Source organism: Diadema antillarum, unplaced genomic scaffold (assembly GCF_040938485.1).
Source record: "Diadema antillarum isolate AM-2024a unplaced genomic scaffold, OU_Dant_1.0 seq00000906_RagTag, whole genome shotgun sequence".
NCBI lineage: Eukaryota > Metazoa > Echinodermata > Echinoidea > Diadematoida > Diadematidae > Diadema > Diadema antillarum.
In genome coordinates this window covers 620625-637081 of record NW_027271764.1, presented here as the reverse complement: position 1 = coordinate 637081, position 16457 = coordinate 620625, and the positions used below count along the sequence as shown (strand labels likewise).

Sequence of the window (16457 nt, the reverse complement as noted above, 5' to 3'; positions counted from 1 at the left end):
AATGCTGTCAGTTTCTAATTTTATTGTTCATCTTTTTAACTCCCTTGTTTTCCTATGCTTATAGGAGGTCTCAGAAAGAAGTGAGCGGATTGCAGAGCTAGAGCAGGAGAAGGCTGCCCTCATAAGGCAGCTGTTTGAAGCGAGGGGTCGGCAACGCGACCTGCCCGACAACACCACATTCCTGTGAGAGAAAGTCTTCCTCGTTCATCGCCAAAAAAAAAAATCCTGCAAAGACATAACGGACCTCCATAGAACTATAGCAGAGCGGCCATAGCCAACTAGGAAGTGCTATGTGGGGCTCTATGGTGTCTCTCAATGACCAAGACACAAGTGAAAAAAAGAAGAAGAAGAAGAAAAAAAGAAATATGGACAATGGGACATGACCATGCTTGAGAGTCACTCTGACCATGTCCAGCTCTCTTATGGATGGATGCTTGCACTGCCAAACAGGAAACCCGGTCCTAACGTCATGAGACCAATGGAATGACCAGCGGCACCATTGAAATTCTATGAAAAAATTTTTTTTTTTTTGTCACGTAGAATACATAGAAGAATTAGAATACTCTTGTTAAGATTTCAATTTTTTTCCTTTGAAACCAAACAACTTTGTTGATTATTACAGCATGGTGTGTAGATAACCAATTTTCCCCACCCCTTGTCAGCTGTGTTGGTTAAACAGCGTTATCGACATTGCTGCCTTTTGCCCCCCCCCCCCCCCCCCCCCCAAAAAAAAAGGAATAGTGATAGTAATAAACCAGGATTCATTTGAGATAGCCAATTTGAATTCTCAACAATGTTTGAAAACATGTTTTTGTTTTTTTTGGGGGGGGGTAGAGAGTTACTGTTTTGTTATGACAATGCACCGTGAGCTGCAGAAGTAGGATCAATATTTTTCTTTTAAATCATATCTTGTATCATAAACATGACACATGCACATGCACAAGTTTCCATCCCTGTAAATGAGAGATTAGCAGAATTTGTTCCTGTAAAGTTCGAAGTCAATTACCAAAGTAAGCCATGGGTGCAAGCAATGATGGGAAAGTCTTATATATGTGCAAGTATGACAATGGTCATGCTCTATGGTAATATCAATGACAAAATCTAGTGGGAGCACAGTGGTATAGTGGTTATGGCTCTAGACTCTTAATCAAAACATCTTAGGTTCAAATCAAGGAGTTGTTATGGATGGAGAAGAAACATTTTACCCATGCTTCTTGCCATGGAGAAGTTATCATTAGCCAATGACTTAATATGTAAGATTTAGCATTCAAGTGCTAAACTGCCGAGGAAAATTATGCGCAAATGTGTGCAAGATGATTAAATGAAACCTTTTTATGAGATACTGTCATTCATATTCAAGATCATGGGACATTGATGAGAAGGCATTTAAAGAAAAAAATGGATGGATTTGTTATGCCATGTCACCACTTAGTGCCATATAGGATTTCAACATTTCCTCTGAAATGCACCTTAAAATTGTTCAAATTACGAACCACTTCTTCGGTCACCATATCCAAACTCTACAGAGAGCAACTTGAAGCATGTATTAAAACATCAAAGCCAGTGGAATGCTGTAAAAGTGGATATTTTCGCGCGACTAATTTTTCGCGCTTGGCCGGGTGAGAAGAGTTACGTGTGTTTTTAATTCTGCAGAATCAAGACATCACGCACAGGAACATAGGGCAAGCAAAATATTATTTTCGCGCTGGTTTCTGGTTGCACAAAATGGGCGAAAAGTTCAACACCATGAAAATTTCCACTTTTACAGTACTAGGCATACATACTTGTCATGCTGTTTAACCTTCACCTTAATTTGCAGGACTTGCAAAGAGATTCCACTCCTTCTTTATTGCCTCCCAGTTCAAATCCCGCATGGTGCATTCATCCAGGGACAAAAATGTTATAACCACGGCAGCCCCCGAGACAGATATGCAATAATGTGCATGGCAATACAAGGACTGTAAAAGTGGCAAGGTCCTTTTTGAGAATAGTACTTGTGCCAGAGAGGTCACCTTGCATTGTCTAGATGATACTGTCCATCTGCCTGCTGCAGAATCAAATATACTTCACTCATGTCATACAGGGTTGATGGTATCTCATATCTGCTGTTCATAAGTGCTTCACAAGGCTTGTACAAAGTCTTGTTTATGCGGTCTGTTTGACAGCCAATTGCTGTTTGTTTTTGGTTGTTTTGTTTTTTTTCATACACTTCCCAGCTAGATGTGAATAGCCTCAAGTTTTGCATTGAAGATAGCTGTGAAACAATACTTATTTGTGTCTTGGCTGAACTGTTATTTTATTCTGTACTCTTTTCATGGCAAAGGTGCAAAATAAGTTAAAACTTGGATGTTGAACAGTCCATATTTTTTTTTCTGTAATATGCAAGCTTTAAAAACTTTTGTCTGGTAATCATGTGGAAACAAAAGGGAATTCTTCAGCCCACTGATATATTTGCCATACAACAGTGCATCTCTTGCTAAATTTATTCCAAAAATGTGAAGTATACCAAAAGAAGTGATTCTTTAGCCATGGTTTCCAAACAGAGTTTCTACACATATCATAGGTGACATTTTCCATTGTAGAAATGTATGCTTTGAACATTTAGCTTGTTTTTAGTAACAAATCTGTGAATTTGTAAGGCATGATATCACCCCTTCCCTTATCATACATGCACTGATATTGCAAGTTTTTCCTTTGTCAATTGTAGCGGGCTTACAACTGCACATGTATCTTCTGCGTTGTTGTAGATGGAGCACTCAACTGGCTTGAGCGCCAATCAAAATCAATTCACAAGTTTGACCCCCCACTGCCCACTGTGCTAGGATATACGTAATACTGGACAGGTAAAGACTTCCGGTCTTGGGTGGTCAGCTTTTAGCTTGTGAATGAATCAAGAGCTTGACCAGTCCAGTCATAATTGGACATCACCCTGTGGCAGTATTGATAGATAAACGTAGGGCGTCTCCAATCAATAGATCTTTCTGTTCTTTGCTTTTCTGTTAAACTTGAGGCAGAGAAACCCCAGGCATGCATAATCAGTTTTTTATCTTTTTTTTTTTTTGCAACCCTGTGACAATCCGGCTCGAAAGCAAAAACGAATTTGAACCGTTTAACTGGCAATGTTCTGCAAGTGTAGTATCCCTTCAGATTATTTCATGTACGCACAACACATTCACGCAAAATATGTATGCATTAGGTGCTTACAGCAGCTACTTTCGGAGTCTATCTTCCAAGTTGAAGTTCAATAAGAAACAAAAAGCATTTTGAAGATGTGGAGATATCTATCAAGAGTAGTTTGAATTGTATGAACTTTTTATAGAGAGACTCAATGTATATTTTAATGCAGGGAATATTTTTGAGCAACTGTTTCATTGGAATGTAATGAATTATTTATGGTAATGGTCGAACAGTGGAGGAACAACATCCACTGCCACACCCACATTCTCCATGAAGACACACTAGTCCAGTGATGTTGGCTAAAGAACTAGAAGAAATTTGTTTGATTTTGTTGTCACCAATGCAATCAGTAGTGTTGATTAGGAAGTATTTGATGTATATTCATTTGCATTTGTTGGTTTCATGCCGTAGATAATGCTGGATGACTTTGCGCTCTGATGTGTAGCTGATGCATGATTGAGGTAGAACTTTTGATCAGTGCTAATGTCAATGAAGCTAACTATTGGAGCTGCTACTGCAAAACATGTGTTGATGTTTTGTTTTTTTCTCCTGTGTAGCACTTTCCTTTGAAACCTTGAGAGAAATGTCCAAATGGTGGAGGTTTGTGCGACCAAAGTTTTTGCAATCATCTGGTTATTATGACTGTTGTTAATTCTTTAATCTGCTGTTTCACTCTGCTCATAAGAACTTGGCTCTGGTGGTAGTGTCAAACATGATATTCCCTCCCCCCCCCCCCCCCCCCCCCCCCCGAAATTGTCATCAATCGAAGCTATTTTTCCTAAGGATTGTATTGGTAGATTATGCAAAGTTCTCAATTTCATGAGAAGATTTCCAAAGGAGGAGAAAATGCTGAGCAACCTTCTCAACAAAGATAATGGTTTGTTTCTGATGGGTTGAACCTAGTGACACTAAATGCTACATTTGTTTTTTTTACACATTTGCTAAGCCCAACACAAGTAATTGCAGTATTTAAAGTACTCCATTTCTTAGAAGATTGTGTGCTATAAAAAGGAGGGATTTTCTTATTAATATTGTGTCTCGATGAGAAAAGCATTTTTGTTCAGCTGCCACTTAGTGTAAACCTTTTGGGCATCTTGTTTTACGTGGAGAGTATGGACCTTCAGTTCGTTGGAAACAAATCGATAGCACTCACTTTGACACTGGCCATTCCATTGTTCAGAGAGGACGTCCCTTAATCCATCCCCAGATAATCCTGTTGTTGATGCTGTCGTGTTTCACACAAGGACAATTGATTTTATAATCCCCATCACTTTATACCCAGCTTGATCAGTTAACGTCACAATAAACAGGGGTCAAAAAAAAAAAGTCAAGAAACTAGGGCTGAAAGTGAGGAGATTCAACTTGGTCTGGTTTCTCAATAGATGCCATGTTCAGTGATCTGTTGTCATGGTGATTGCACCCTTATCTCCAAATCAGTGAAAGCTTTTCAGAGGAAGAAGGTCTTAACATATATGTTACCTTCTTTTTTTCTTTTCTTTTTTGTGGTACATTTATACCACTGAATCCCAATGTTTGCTGGTTTAATTATCAAAGTTACCAGTTTACTAAAATTTTGTTCATTCTGCAAAAATCCTTTTTTTTTTTTTCAATTGCCACTGTTGTGTAGACCTTCTTACTTTTCCACTTTGTAATGTAATGAGAGTAAATGAATTGTGTTTCTGGTTGAAAGCACTTTCCCGCCACCTCTTATTTGTCTGGACATGGCAAGACTCTGCTAAACATAGCATGTAAAACTTAAAACAAAAACAGATAGAACATCGCGCACTTCAATTTATCGAACGTAACTGGAACGAAGGATTTTTCATGCCTGGCTGTCTTTACAGAATTTGCACAACACCGCTGTCTTGTGGAAGTGCAGCCAACAATTGCCATAGTGATTAAAGGGAACCTAATGCCTATAGAAGTGTGATGACTTGTGGTGTTAGTCTCTTCACCAATAACAGGATTGCCAAGTAGGCTATATGTGCACCAGTGTCATGTGGAATGCCATATTCAGCCATTATCTTCTTTTTTGTTCCTCACTCAGAGTTAATTTATACTCTTGATGGTTGTTTGGAATTTTTCTCTGTATTGTGCTAGAAAATAACTTATGTCCCATTATTTTTGCTTCCATTCTGATCGAAATGCAATTTGCATCCTATACATTTTGTTTTGAATCATGTTTAATTGATTTTTTTTAATGCCAAAGAAAAAAAACATGGATGATAGTGAGTGATTTTCAGTACTTTCATCTTGTCTTCTCATGTGTCTGTGTGTGTTCCAAGCAGCACAGGTTCACACATTCGTGTGTCTTTATCCTGCCAATTTCTTCAGCTGTGAAATAACTATTTATTGTCGTAAGTCACCATAGCTTTCGAGTAATGTCTTGTCGTTCTTGAACAGTGCACAAGTTTAGATTTTGACATAGGTCAGGGTCAATGAACCTTGCATATATTAAAGGCAGGACTTGCCATTGTATGAAAGTACAGAAAGATATTGACCATGTGTAACTGAATCCATGGCCCATGATGGAAATCTGCCAAACATTCCATTCCATGCTAAACATGTAAGATCAGCTTTAACAGTGTTAAAGTACCCATGGTATTTGGTCTTAAGAAGTAGAAGACGTATGATGAAGTGTGTAAAAGATTGAAGAGATGAACGAGTAATGCGATGTCGTCTAACTACTGCACTCAAAGTTAGTCTGAGAAAATACTTAAACTTCTGTCCAGATACGAATCACTAGCTACAAATGAAATTTTGTTTAACAGTGAAAGGTTTTTTGGGATGTAGATATTTCACATTTCACAATTGCTCTCATTGTCATAAAGGTAATTCATACATATTGAAAGATGTCTGCTGATGTCTTAAATCATGAATATGTAATGTATTCGTCATCATACAGCTGTTTAAATTTTGACTTTGGTCATCATAAATGCAGATCATGTGAGCCAGAACACTGCATACATCCCACCACAAGATGGCGCCCTTTCCAAATATTGTCAGAGCCTGTTCTGTGATAAAACATTTGTTTTGTGACTTAGCAAAGTATAGGCATATGTTCAGACCAATCTCTTGTGCTGCAGACTGATTAGGCATGTATCAACATGTATGAGAACCGGAATCTGTTATCTCCCATCTGTAGATGAAAAATTGATGAGCATGAATTTGTATTACTATCTCCTATGATCACTGGTAGAATCAATTCATTTGTATCTTGTACTTTCCTTACTGATATTTTTATGATGTATCTTACCTTGGCATGGTTAAAGAACAGATAATCATTATCAAGCAAAAGTAGATTAACAGAACTATGTAATTTTCATTTATAGTTCCAAATGTAATCATTGGTGAGTGATAAATTTGCAGAATGCATGGATTAGATAATATCTATTCATTACAGTACTTTACACAGTATGTACTTCTCTATTGATTATACCAGTACATACTTACATATTGCAAATATGAGTAAAATTTGTAACCTAACATGACAATGTGATCCTGCTGATTTCAATGCTCTTGGAGTGAGCTATGTAAGGTTGTGAGGATCCTTTAGTTGTGATTATTATTTATTATTTTCAGCTATCCATGAATAAATAGATATTCTTATCAGATAAAATAAAATGCTAACACCAAGAAGTGGTATGAGTGACACAAACACTTTTATTGCATGTATCAGTGTCAGCACTCCATCCACAGTTTAATCAGAAATTAAGAATCCTGTTTATCTATGTAATTGCAGTCATTCACTATCAAATTATAATAATTTAGCATTGATTAATTTCCTATTTTTATTTTTGTGCAAGGTGTATTTCTGTCTTGGCGTTACTTTGGAGTTATGAAGGCATTTAGTATTTTTGTTCTGCCAAATCATCTGCTGAAAATCAGCAGGGTTTTAGATATATATACATATTCGATGGAGTTATTGCTCCTCTGTTCTTCAGGTAATGACTATTGTGTTTTGTGCATGATTCAAGTTCTCAAATTCAAACGCCACTGAAGAAACTGTCATTATGTCAGCCCTTTGATTTTTTTACTTGATTGAATCCTTTCAATAAAATGTGAGGAAATGATATCATCCAAATTTATGAACAATGAATGAATGAATGAATGAATGAATGAATGAATGAATGAATGAATGAACTCTTTGGCACCTCATAGATTTGTGCTGCTGGTTTTAAACAAAAAAAAAGTTGTCTTTCCGAAAAGATATTGGTGTAAATTTCTCTGTGTTGACTGCAGTGGATAGCTTACGCCCAAACCTGACGCCTCACGCAGCATGTAATTCTCAATGTCTGGGGTGACAAGACCTTGTATCTGAAATTTTGGTGAAAATTACTTTTTTTTTTTATCAATGGTCAGATAATCAGTTAAGTGATGTCCTGTCCAAATCCTAGCTGTCGTATCTTAAAAAAATGAGGCCACCACAGCATGTCAAAGGAATGTCTATCCCATTGGATACAGTGCTTTGGCTGCCATGTTTTGTTTTTTATTTTGCTCTCCTGAACATTTTTTCAGATACGAGGTCTTGTCGCCCCAGCGACGTTATGTCACTGTCCAGTAAAAAGTATCCAATCTCTTCTGGTCTCATTCTTGATAACTTGTTCTTCGTTAGGTGCATTTCTTGTGCAACTTTTTTTCCCCCTGATTTAATAATCAAATGGTGTTTTATGAGTAATTGTTTCTTCACTATGACTTTGTTCTGTCCTGTCACTATTTATGTTTCTGAAAGTCAGGGCTTGGGACTTTTTTTTTCCTCGGGAAAATCAAGGTGATCTTACTTTTGAGGAGTAAGAGGAAAAATAGTTCCTTCCGAGGAAAAATAGGTTATCCATGCATTTCACTTGATTTCTTAGAAGTCGAGAAGTTTTGAATTTTGTGTCCCTGCATGCAAGACGTGCTCTTTCTCATGTTTTATTTATATCTGTATGTCAGACCGTGTGAGCACTGATGTGAAATAAAAGTTCAGCAAGTCAGGGTAATCAAGACTTTGTATAAATGGAGCTTTTGTCTCGTGTGGTGTTTGTGGTATTGCGTATGATTTATATGCTTCAGTCCTGCAGTATGTTGAGCAGATTCATTCAGTTTGTATGTTTAAATTTGTATGACAATGTGTGTGTGACTACAATTTTTTTTTTTTAGTAAAATATGTGACCGCCCAGCTCAAAACCCAGAGAAAGTAGGCCAAAATGAATTTTCACTTTCCATATAGTTTAAAAAAGAAAACTCTTAAGTTTTGAATAGATAACTTGTTACAACTGGACCATCCTAACCCATCGTAAAATTGGCTGAAATAAGAGAGTATTAGGAGGTGCAGTTTCCATAGAAAAGAGAGAAAAGAATATTCAAACATTGGAGTCGCTCGGGCATGCTGTGCGGAAGTATCAACGAATGAAAAAAAAAAAGTGTGGTTCAGAAAAAAAACACTAATATCTCAATTTCGTTTTTGTTTTAAGCCATCAAATTTTGACGGTAAGTATAGAATATATTACTTTATCGGGTAAGACAAAGATTGAAAATTTGAGTCAGTTGACCCAAATGACATTTTGGCTCTTTACAGAGAATCCTTATGTACAACTTTGTGTGTTTTGAGCTAGGTGGTCACATACAATTTTAATGTTAATTAAAACAAATGTGTTGACACATTCAGGAGTAATTTTGCAGAGTCATTTGGTATGTACAATGGAAATTTGTTACAAAAAAAGAAAGTTAACTCCATCACTCAATAGTTAAGTGTAATGGTATTGTGGTAAAGTGTGGAGGGAAGTGGGACAGTGTACTGTGGTGCAAATGAGAGAGTGCTGTCATAGTGTACACTAGAAGAGAATGGTGTTGAGTGGATGAGGTTGGTGTAGACAGAGGTGATTGGTGTTAGAGGGGAAGAAATTGGTGCATACAAGAGGAAAATGGTGTAGATCAGAGGAGATTAGTGTAGACAAGAGGAGAATGGTGTAGAGTAAAGGAGATTATAGTGTAGACAACAGGGGAATGGTGTAGAGTGGAGGAGGTTGGTGTAGACAAGAGGAAAATGATATAGAGTGGATGAGATTGGTGTAGATGAGAGGAGACTGGTGTAGACAAGATGAAAATGGTGTAGACTGGAGGAGATTAGTGTAGACAAGAGGAGAATGGTGTAGAGTGAAGGAGATTGGTGTAGACAAAAGGAGAATGGTGTAGATAAGAGAAGAATGGTGTAGACAAAAGGAGAATGGTGTAGATAAGAGAAGAATGGTGTAGACAAGAAGAGAATGGTATAGAGTGGATACGGTGCAGAAAAGAGGAGAACAGTGTAGAGTGGAGGAGATTAGTGTAAACAAGAGGAGAATGGTGTAAACGAGGAGAATGGTGTAGACAAGAGGAGAATGGTGTAAACGAGGAGAATGGTGTAAACGAGGAGAATGGTGTAGACAAGAGGAGAATGGTGTAGAGTAGATGAGGTTGGTGTAGACAGGAGGTGGTTGTAGACAGTTGGTGTTAGATGGGAGGAAATTGGTCCATACAAGAGAAAAATGATGTAGACAGGAAGATAATGGTGTAGATAAGAGGAGAATGGTGTAGAGTGAAGGATATTTGTGTAGACATAATGGAAACTGGTGTAGAGTGTAGAAGCTGAGTGCAGAGTGGAGGAGATTGTCGTAGACTGTGAAGAGTGGTGTGAGGAGACAGGAATGATCCAGGAGAGGGAAGGAGAATTTACCCAATGTCATTGATATTTCTGCCATAGTCTACGATAGGAGATATAAGAAGACAACAGGCCCCTAATGCAACTGATTGACATATTGCCCTACATCAACAATAAGCATGGCTAAATAATGCTAATCAATTAAATGTTCATTTGTGTCGGTGTAGGGCAATTTGTCAATCAGTTGCATGAAAACTTAGTAGAAGGAAGAATTTCATTAATCAGAACAGGCCCCTTGTTACATTAAAAAAAATGCAATCAACCATGCTAGTTGGAAAATCAAACGTAAGCCAAGTATCAGCCAATCAGAATTGAGCAGGGCCGGCAGAGCGTTTTCAAAAGTGTGGGGGAGGGGGCACTTCTGGCCGGGTTTCATGAGCTAAACAATCAAAAAAAGAAAAAAGAAAAAAAGGTCTTCAGCGCAAAGACATAACCTTACCGTGCTCACACTTCAAGGTCTCTATTTTTTTTAGTGCCACTTATGTACTTTCGGGATTAAAAAAAAGGTGTGGGGGGAGGGAGCCAGTGGTGACACCTTATGTATTCCTTTGTATGGTGCAAAAAAAAAAATATGGGGGGGGGGGCAAGCCCCTCCACACCCCCCCCCCCCCCCCCCCCCATTGTTTCCACTGGCCATGTTGAGTATTCACAGACGGGATCTCAACTTTTATACAACAGGGCGCGGATATCCCAATTCAGTAAATATAATGGATGCTATAGTCAAGATGGCCCAGAGGATAGCAGACTTGGTGATATCTGCACGGCCATGCTGTTACTGTTTTGCTAAACAGCTCTTTAGTTGGGTTCCCCCCCCCCCCCCCCACCCTGCTACTACTGAACTTATTTCTTTGCTTAGACCAGGCGTCCACTAGGGCGCGGACAAGACGCGGACAAGACCCGGAATGCAAATTTGGTATTCCGCACTCCTTCGGCAACCTGTCCGCACGTTCCTGATCGTGTCCGCTCACTGTCCTAAACATGTCCGGGCGTTTCCGCACCTTCCGGAGAGAGAAAAATTTCCGCGTCCAAATTTTGATCGAGACCAAAATTTGGATGCGGAAATGAACTTCCTGACACATTCGGCGACTTGTCCTGACGATGTCCTGAGGATGTCCCGCTTGTCCGGAACCCTTCCGCTCCTTCCGCACACGCTCCGGAAAGAATCCCGCGGTGTGGGGAAGCTTCCCGAATGAAAGCGGAAGACACCAGGAATGTTTTAGGACAGCGCGGAGCCGATGCGGATCTATATATGCAAGTGTCCGGAACCGATGCGGAAATTTTGCGATCCAGACACGAAAATGTCGACACTTTCCGCGAGCGGCATGCCAATGAAACGCAAAATGAGCAAGAAGGGAGGTGAGGCCCCCATGCAAATATCCCCATCACAGGCACACCTTTCGTCTAGTGATGAAGAACAGGTAAATCTAAGGAATTTCCGGTCCCAGAAGGCAAAGAAGAAGGTAGTATAAGAGACTGTGCCAAAAGCAACCAGAAAGAAGTGTAATCAGCCCACTAACTTCCTAGTAAGTTTATGTTGTTTTGATCTTTTCAGAAATTATCTTTTATCTGAGTGACTTCCCTGGTTCCTATTTCTTACTATGGTACATTTTCCTTTATGTTGTTTTCGTATTTTATTTGCAAACAAACTAGGTTGTCCCATGTGACAGTCCAGCTGAAAAATCACAAAAGTAGGTGGAAGTACACTCAGAAGAACAAAGTATAGAATTTTTAGCTAAATGTTAATGTATTATATAAACATGAACAAGCTGTTATTCGTACGTAAATGCTTTCTAATGATACAACATATTAGAACAAAAGACAAATTCATCACACTAAAAGGCATGAATTCAATTGCAAAGATATACCTGTGGTCTCATTACAATGTAATATCTTTGAAGCCCAAAATAACAATGAAAGCTAAAGATGATGGAGGAAAATGAAGAATTTTCTGTCAATTCAAAATTCAAGTGAAATGAGAGAAAAAGCAATAAATTATGAACTCGAAAAAGTATTTCTGTCTTTCTTTCTTTTTTTGCTGAGTGTATAATTATATTTAAGTACACATTAAGCATCACAAATCGTTCCAGAAATATTCTTTACTTGAATGTTTTTCGTAGTTGTTATTACCTAATGATTTTATCTTCTCTTTTTGTTTTTGTTGCAAATAAACTCGATTGTCCAATTTGACAGCCCAGCTGAACCCCCCCCCCCCCAAAAAAAAGTAAATTAAAGTAGGTTAAAAATATTTCCCCATTTTTACACTTCATTGACAATAGGCTAGTAAGCTCTAAGCATGAAAAAAAAAAAAAACTTCTCGGACTTGAATCATTGCAAAATGTTCAAAAGTGATCAAAATAAGAGAGATTTAGAGATGCACAAGGGTGAAAATGAGAGAGAGAAAAACAAATTGAATGATTAGGATCATTTTGACATGCTCTGCAGAAGTATCAGACAAAACATGTATATACTTCAAGATGGATAAAGCACAGGTCTAGAAAAAGGGAATAAAGAATATGTATACTAGTATAATATATATATATATATATATATATATATATATATATACATATATAAGTAACAGAACTGCAACAAAGTTCATGCTGTATTCACCAACGGTTTATTTCTTGTGAAGAAATAAACCGTTGGTGAATACAGCATTAACTTTGTTGCAGTTTTGTTACTTATCTTTTTATCTTGCCAATACGTGGACTACCTTATCAACATATATATATATATATAATGTATATACATTTACATTTTTATGTATATTATATATATATATGGTTCAAAAAGTTTGCGAATATATCATCCATGTGACTGTAGGCAGAAAAAAGATTGTCTTCCCAGATGAGAAAAACTATAACAAAAAATGAGTCGTCAGTCGACATGCAGACAATCCTATTCTTCGACTTTTGGTGGTCACATTTATGAAATAATATTGACCAATCATATATAATATCAGCAGCTACTGCGGAATCACAACAAGGAACATCAACGACGGCTACAGTCAAATGAGGAAAAGTCAAAGTCAGTGCCAAATGTATACCTTTCCATTTTCCTGGTATTGTCCGCAGTTTGTCCGCATGCCTAACTTGTGTTGTCCGGAAGGCATCCTGATTGTCCGCGTTCATTCCTGGTGTAATCCTAGATGTTTCCGCGCTGCCCGGCTACGATTAGCATATTCCGAGGTATTTCGCGCTCTTCCGGAGTGATTCCTAGGAATGTCCGCAGTCAGTCCGCGGACAGTCCGCGGACTGTCCGCGGACAGTCCTAGGAATGTCCCAGGACAAGCCGATTCACAAAGTTATTCCGCGTCTGTCGCGGACAGGATGCCGAAATGACAAAATTTGCTTCCGCAACCCTTCCGGGGCTTGTCCGCGCCCAAGTGGACGTCCGCCCTTATAAACAGTTTTCGATTCTGAAGAGCACTCAATGAAATAAAGGACAATTCCCTGTGAAAAATGAAGCGCATGTTGGAGATAAATACCAGTGACTTATTTCTGAGTTACATTTTTCCAAACAGGCCTATGTTGTAAATACCCTGAATAATAAGGATGATTTTCAGAATTACTTTTTGCTTTGAAATAAGCATGCATGGTCATGTGGCTTTTATAAAGCTTGGGTAATATTCTAGTATTTCATTTGTGGAGAATATGACTTTAAACACAAAGGGCATGTATATGAATTAACTAATAACCATTTATTTTCATGTATTGCATAAATCTGGCCACTGGATTCTATAAGTTTGACATATTATAAACTAAGTTTAGTAGTACATGCATCAGTATAAATGGTGAAAACTGAGCTGTACTATTGCATCTTCAAAATATTTTATTTAGCTTCATAATATTAAAGTGTGCAATCACTTGAAGTGACAAGAGTCTTTGACATACTTTAATTTCATTTGTTTTCTCTCTTGATAATGATCACCATAACTGTTGAACAATCCAAGATGTTTCCTTGGTTTTGTGTAGTATAATAAGAAATATATAAATGATGAGAAAATAAAAGGAAGCCGCAAAATGTTGACGATAAGGAATAAATAATAATTAGTTCGGAAACGGTCCAGGACCAGTCCTAACTCCTCAATGTAGCGCACACAATGAATTTAGCACTATTTCACATTTTACCATACCATCATCGTTATGGGAAAATAAACTTTATCACACCCATCTTATTTACTTTGCCGGGAGGAGCACAATCTGACGACTGTTTACATCTCCAGCTTCTACAACATTTTGGTAATAGCAAGGTAGGTCATGAAAATGGTGTTGACATACCATTCAACCATTTTAGCACTGTTTTTGGTAGTTATAGATTTATGAAATACGGTGTCCGTGGGTTGAAATGATGACATTTATCTTGGTTGCAACGCCAAAGTCGATGAGGTACACGTACATGTACGGAACTCGTACTGCCGCTGCGGTGCAACATCACTGAACGAGTACTGCTCCACTCCCATCCCTTCCCTCACCCGCTACGTTCTGCGGCCGCAGTGAGCTGGGGCCCCGATGCCATCAATAGCACTCGGGCTGTGCGTTATACGCATGCATTATTATGTCAGTTCCGTGTGCTGTGTTGTATGCATAATTGTATTGCTTGGCTGCTAGCTGCTATCGCTTTTGACGTTTTCGCTCGGCTTACTTGAATGTTGTGGCGTAAAGAGATGTGAGTGTATAAATTTCCCATTTTTACATCACATTTTAACTTAAATTTCAGATAATGGGAGACAAGCATTCCATTGCATTGACAAGGTTGTAGATTTGTACAGAGGAACTGTTCCGAGTGTTCGTCAAGTAAGGTTAGATCTATATCTACTGTAGTGAACCCCTCATCATGCCATGCTCATGAGTCATGGCTCGGCTCAAAGAGTCAGGGGGCTACTGAGCTGAGGTAAGAGAGTGGATCGTTTCACTGGATTTTTTTTTTTCTTCTTCTTCTGTGGCTCATAATTCCGTACTCAGAGGATGAAATTTCGACCAAAAATAGCACCAGTCATTCACAAAGTCCTGAACATTACGAATTTAGCAAAATTGTGAAAATTATTCACTCCAATTTTTGGAAAATAGACTTCAAAAGCACCCCTCTACAAATGAAAAGTTGTCTTTTAGCGTGGTGTAAAATCGCATCATAATTCTGGACACGATTTTTGTAATGGAATAATTGATGTCTGTCACATCTTGTCAGTGCACCAGAATCACAATTCATAGAATCTTACCCATGATTCACCATACACATTCTTAATCTTACCGAGCTCGAGTGGACGACAAAGAGAAAAGTCTTTTTTACGTTTGTAGTAATGGGTAAAATGTCCAGTCCACTGAAAGAAGTAGACAAACGATCAAAATTTGGGATGTTGTGAGTGGAAATAACGACGTATGGTAGTGAATTATTAAACAATCAACTGACACTATAGCCATGGTCTGAAATTGAAGATTTTCTGAAATTAAGAAAAAAAAATAATGATTTAAAGCCCGTAACCAGTGAGTGGGTAAGCCATGATTGCATGAATTTTAACTGGAAATATCTTTATTGTATGTTTTCAGCATATAAGGCATCACTCCTTCCTGGCTAGGCACTGATATTGTATTTTGTATTGAAATCCTGAACAACAATTGATGTAGTATGGGCATGAAAGATCAAGGCCCTGGTATTGACTTGTGTAAGCAAGCTCGCTGTGCAACAACATTTTTTGTTATGTATGTGTGTGCATGTGTGTTTCTTCATTCCTGATTTATGGTCTTTCTATGGAGGGGGTTGGGGATGGGAGGGTATGGTATTCCTACAAATATGAAATATCCTAGTAGTAGCACTAGTCCGTATTCAAATTTTCTGCCTCGGTCTCATTTATAAACATCTTTATTTTGACGCTTTCATAAATTATTTTACATTTGCATGAATTGTCACTACTGCACTGCCAACAGAATGACTACTTGTGTCTTCAGAAAAAAAAAAAAACATTTATTATAAGTGTGGCAGAATACATCTAGAGATAAAGAAACAAGTTAATGATACTAAGATACTCCGAAAGAATCTATCACTGCTGTACATTGAAAAGATTGCCATTTAACATAGAGTACACTTACCTCATCCTGACCTGGTACTAACCGTACTGCTTGTTTGAGATTTTGCATGACAATGGAGTACCACAGGTACTCGATCACTTGTACGTGATACACAAATACATACTGCATGCTTTATTTTTTAACATTTCTATGTAAGATTCTTTCTAAAGGCCCTTTATAATTATGTATGTGTATTATGTTTTGTTTTTCTGCTGATGCTGCAAACTGATTTTATCAACTTTCTACCAGTGAATAATTACATGAATTCAAAAAACAACAACCAGCTAGTGCATGCTTCTGTTATCTAATCTGTCACTTATATTTAAAAGTCTGCCATTTTGTGTTAAATCCAATTATTTTGTTGAAAGTGTTGTGATTTGGTGTTAAAATATATATGTGTTCTTTCTGCATCTTTTCCATCCAGACAGCCTGGGGAAGAATGGCCAAGTCTTGAGGTGGATCAACTCTGGACTTTGGATCCAGTTTTACATTTATGACAAATTGGACATTACAGAGACTCTACTGACACACCT

The 16457-nt window shown here is 38.0% G+C and overlaps 1 protein-coding gene across 1 annotated transcript in view; it reads left to right on the top strand.

Moving 5' to 3' along the window:
- The window catches only part of LOC139741128 (suppressor APC domain-containing protein 2-like), a 42956-nt gene extending 42243 nt beyond the window's left edge, over positions 1 to 713 (top strand). The window contains exon 6 of the mRNA XM_071651714.1: positions 65 to 713. Within this exon, the coding sequence (XP_071507815.1) occupies positions 65 to 187 (123 nt within the window). The 3' untranslated portion in view covers positions 188 to 713. The remainder of the gene's footprint in view (positions 1 to 64) is intronic.
- Positions 714 to 16457: the final 15744 nt, after the last annotated feature.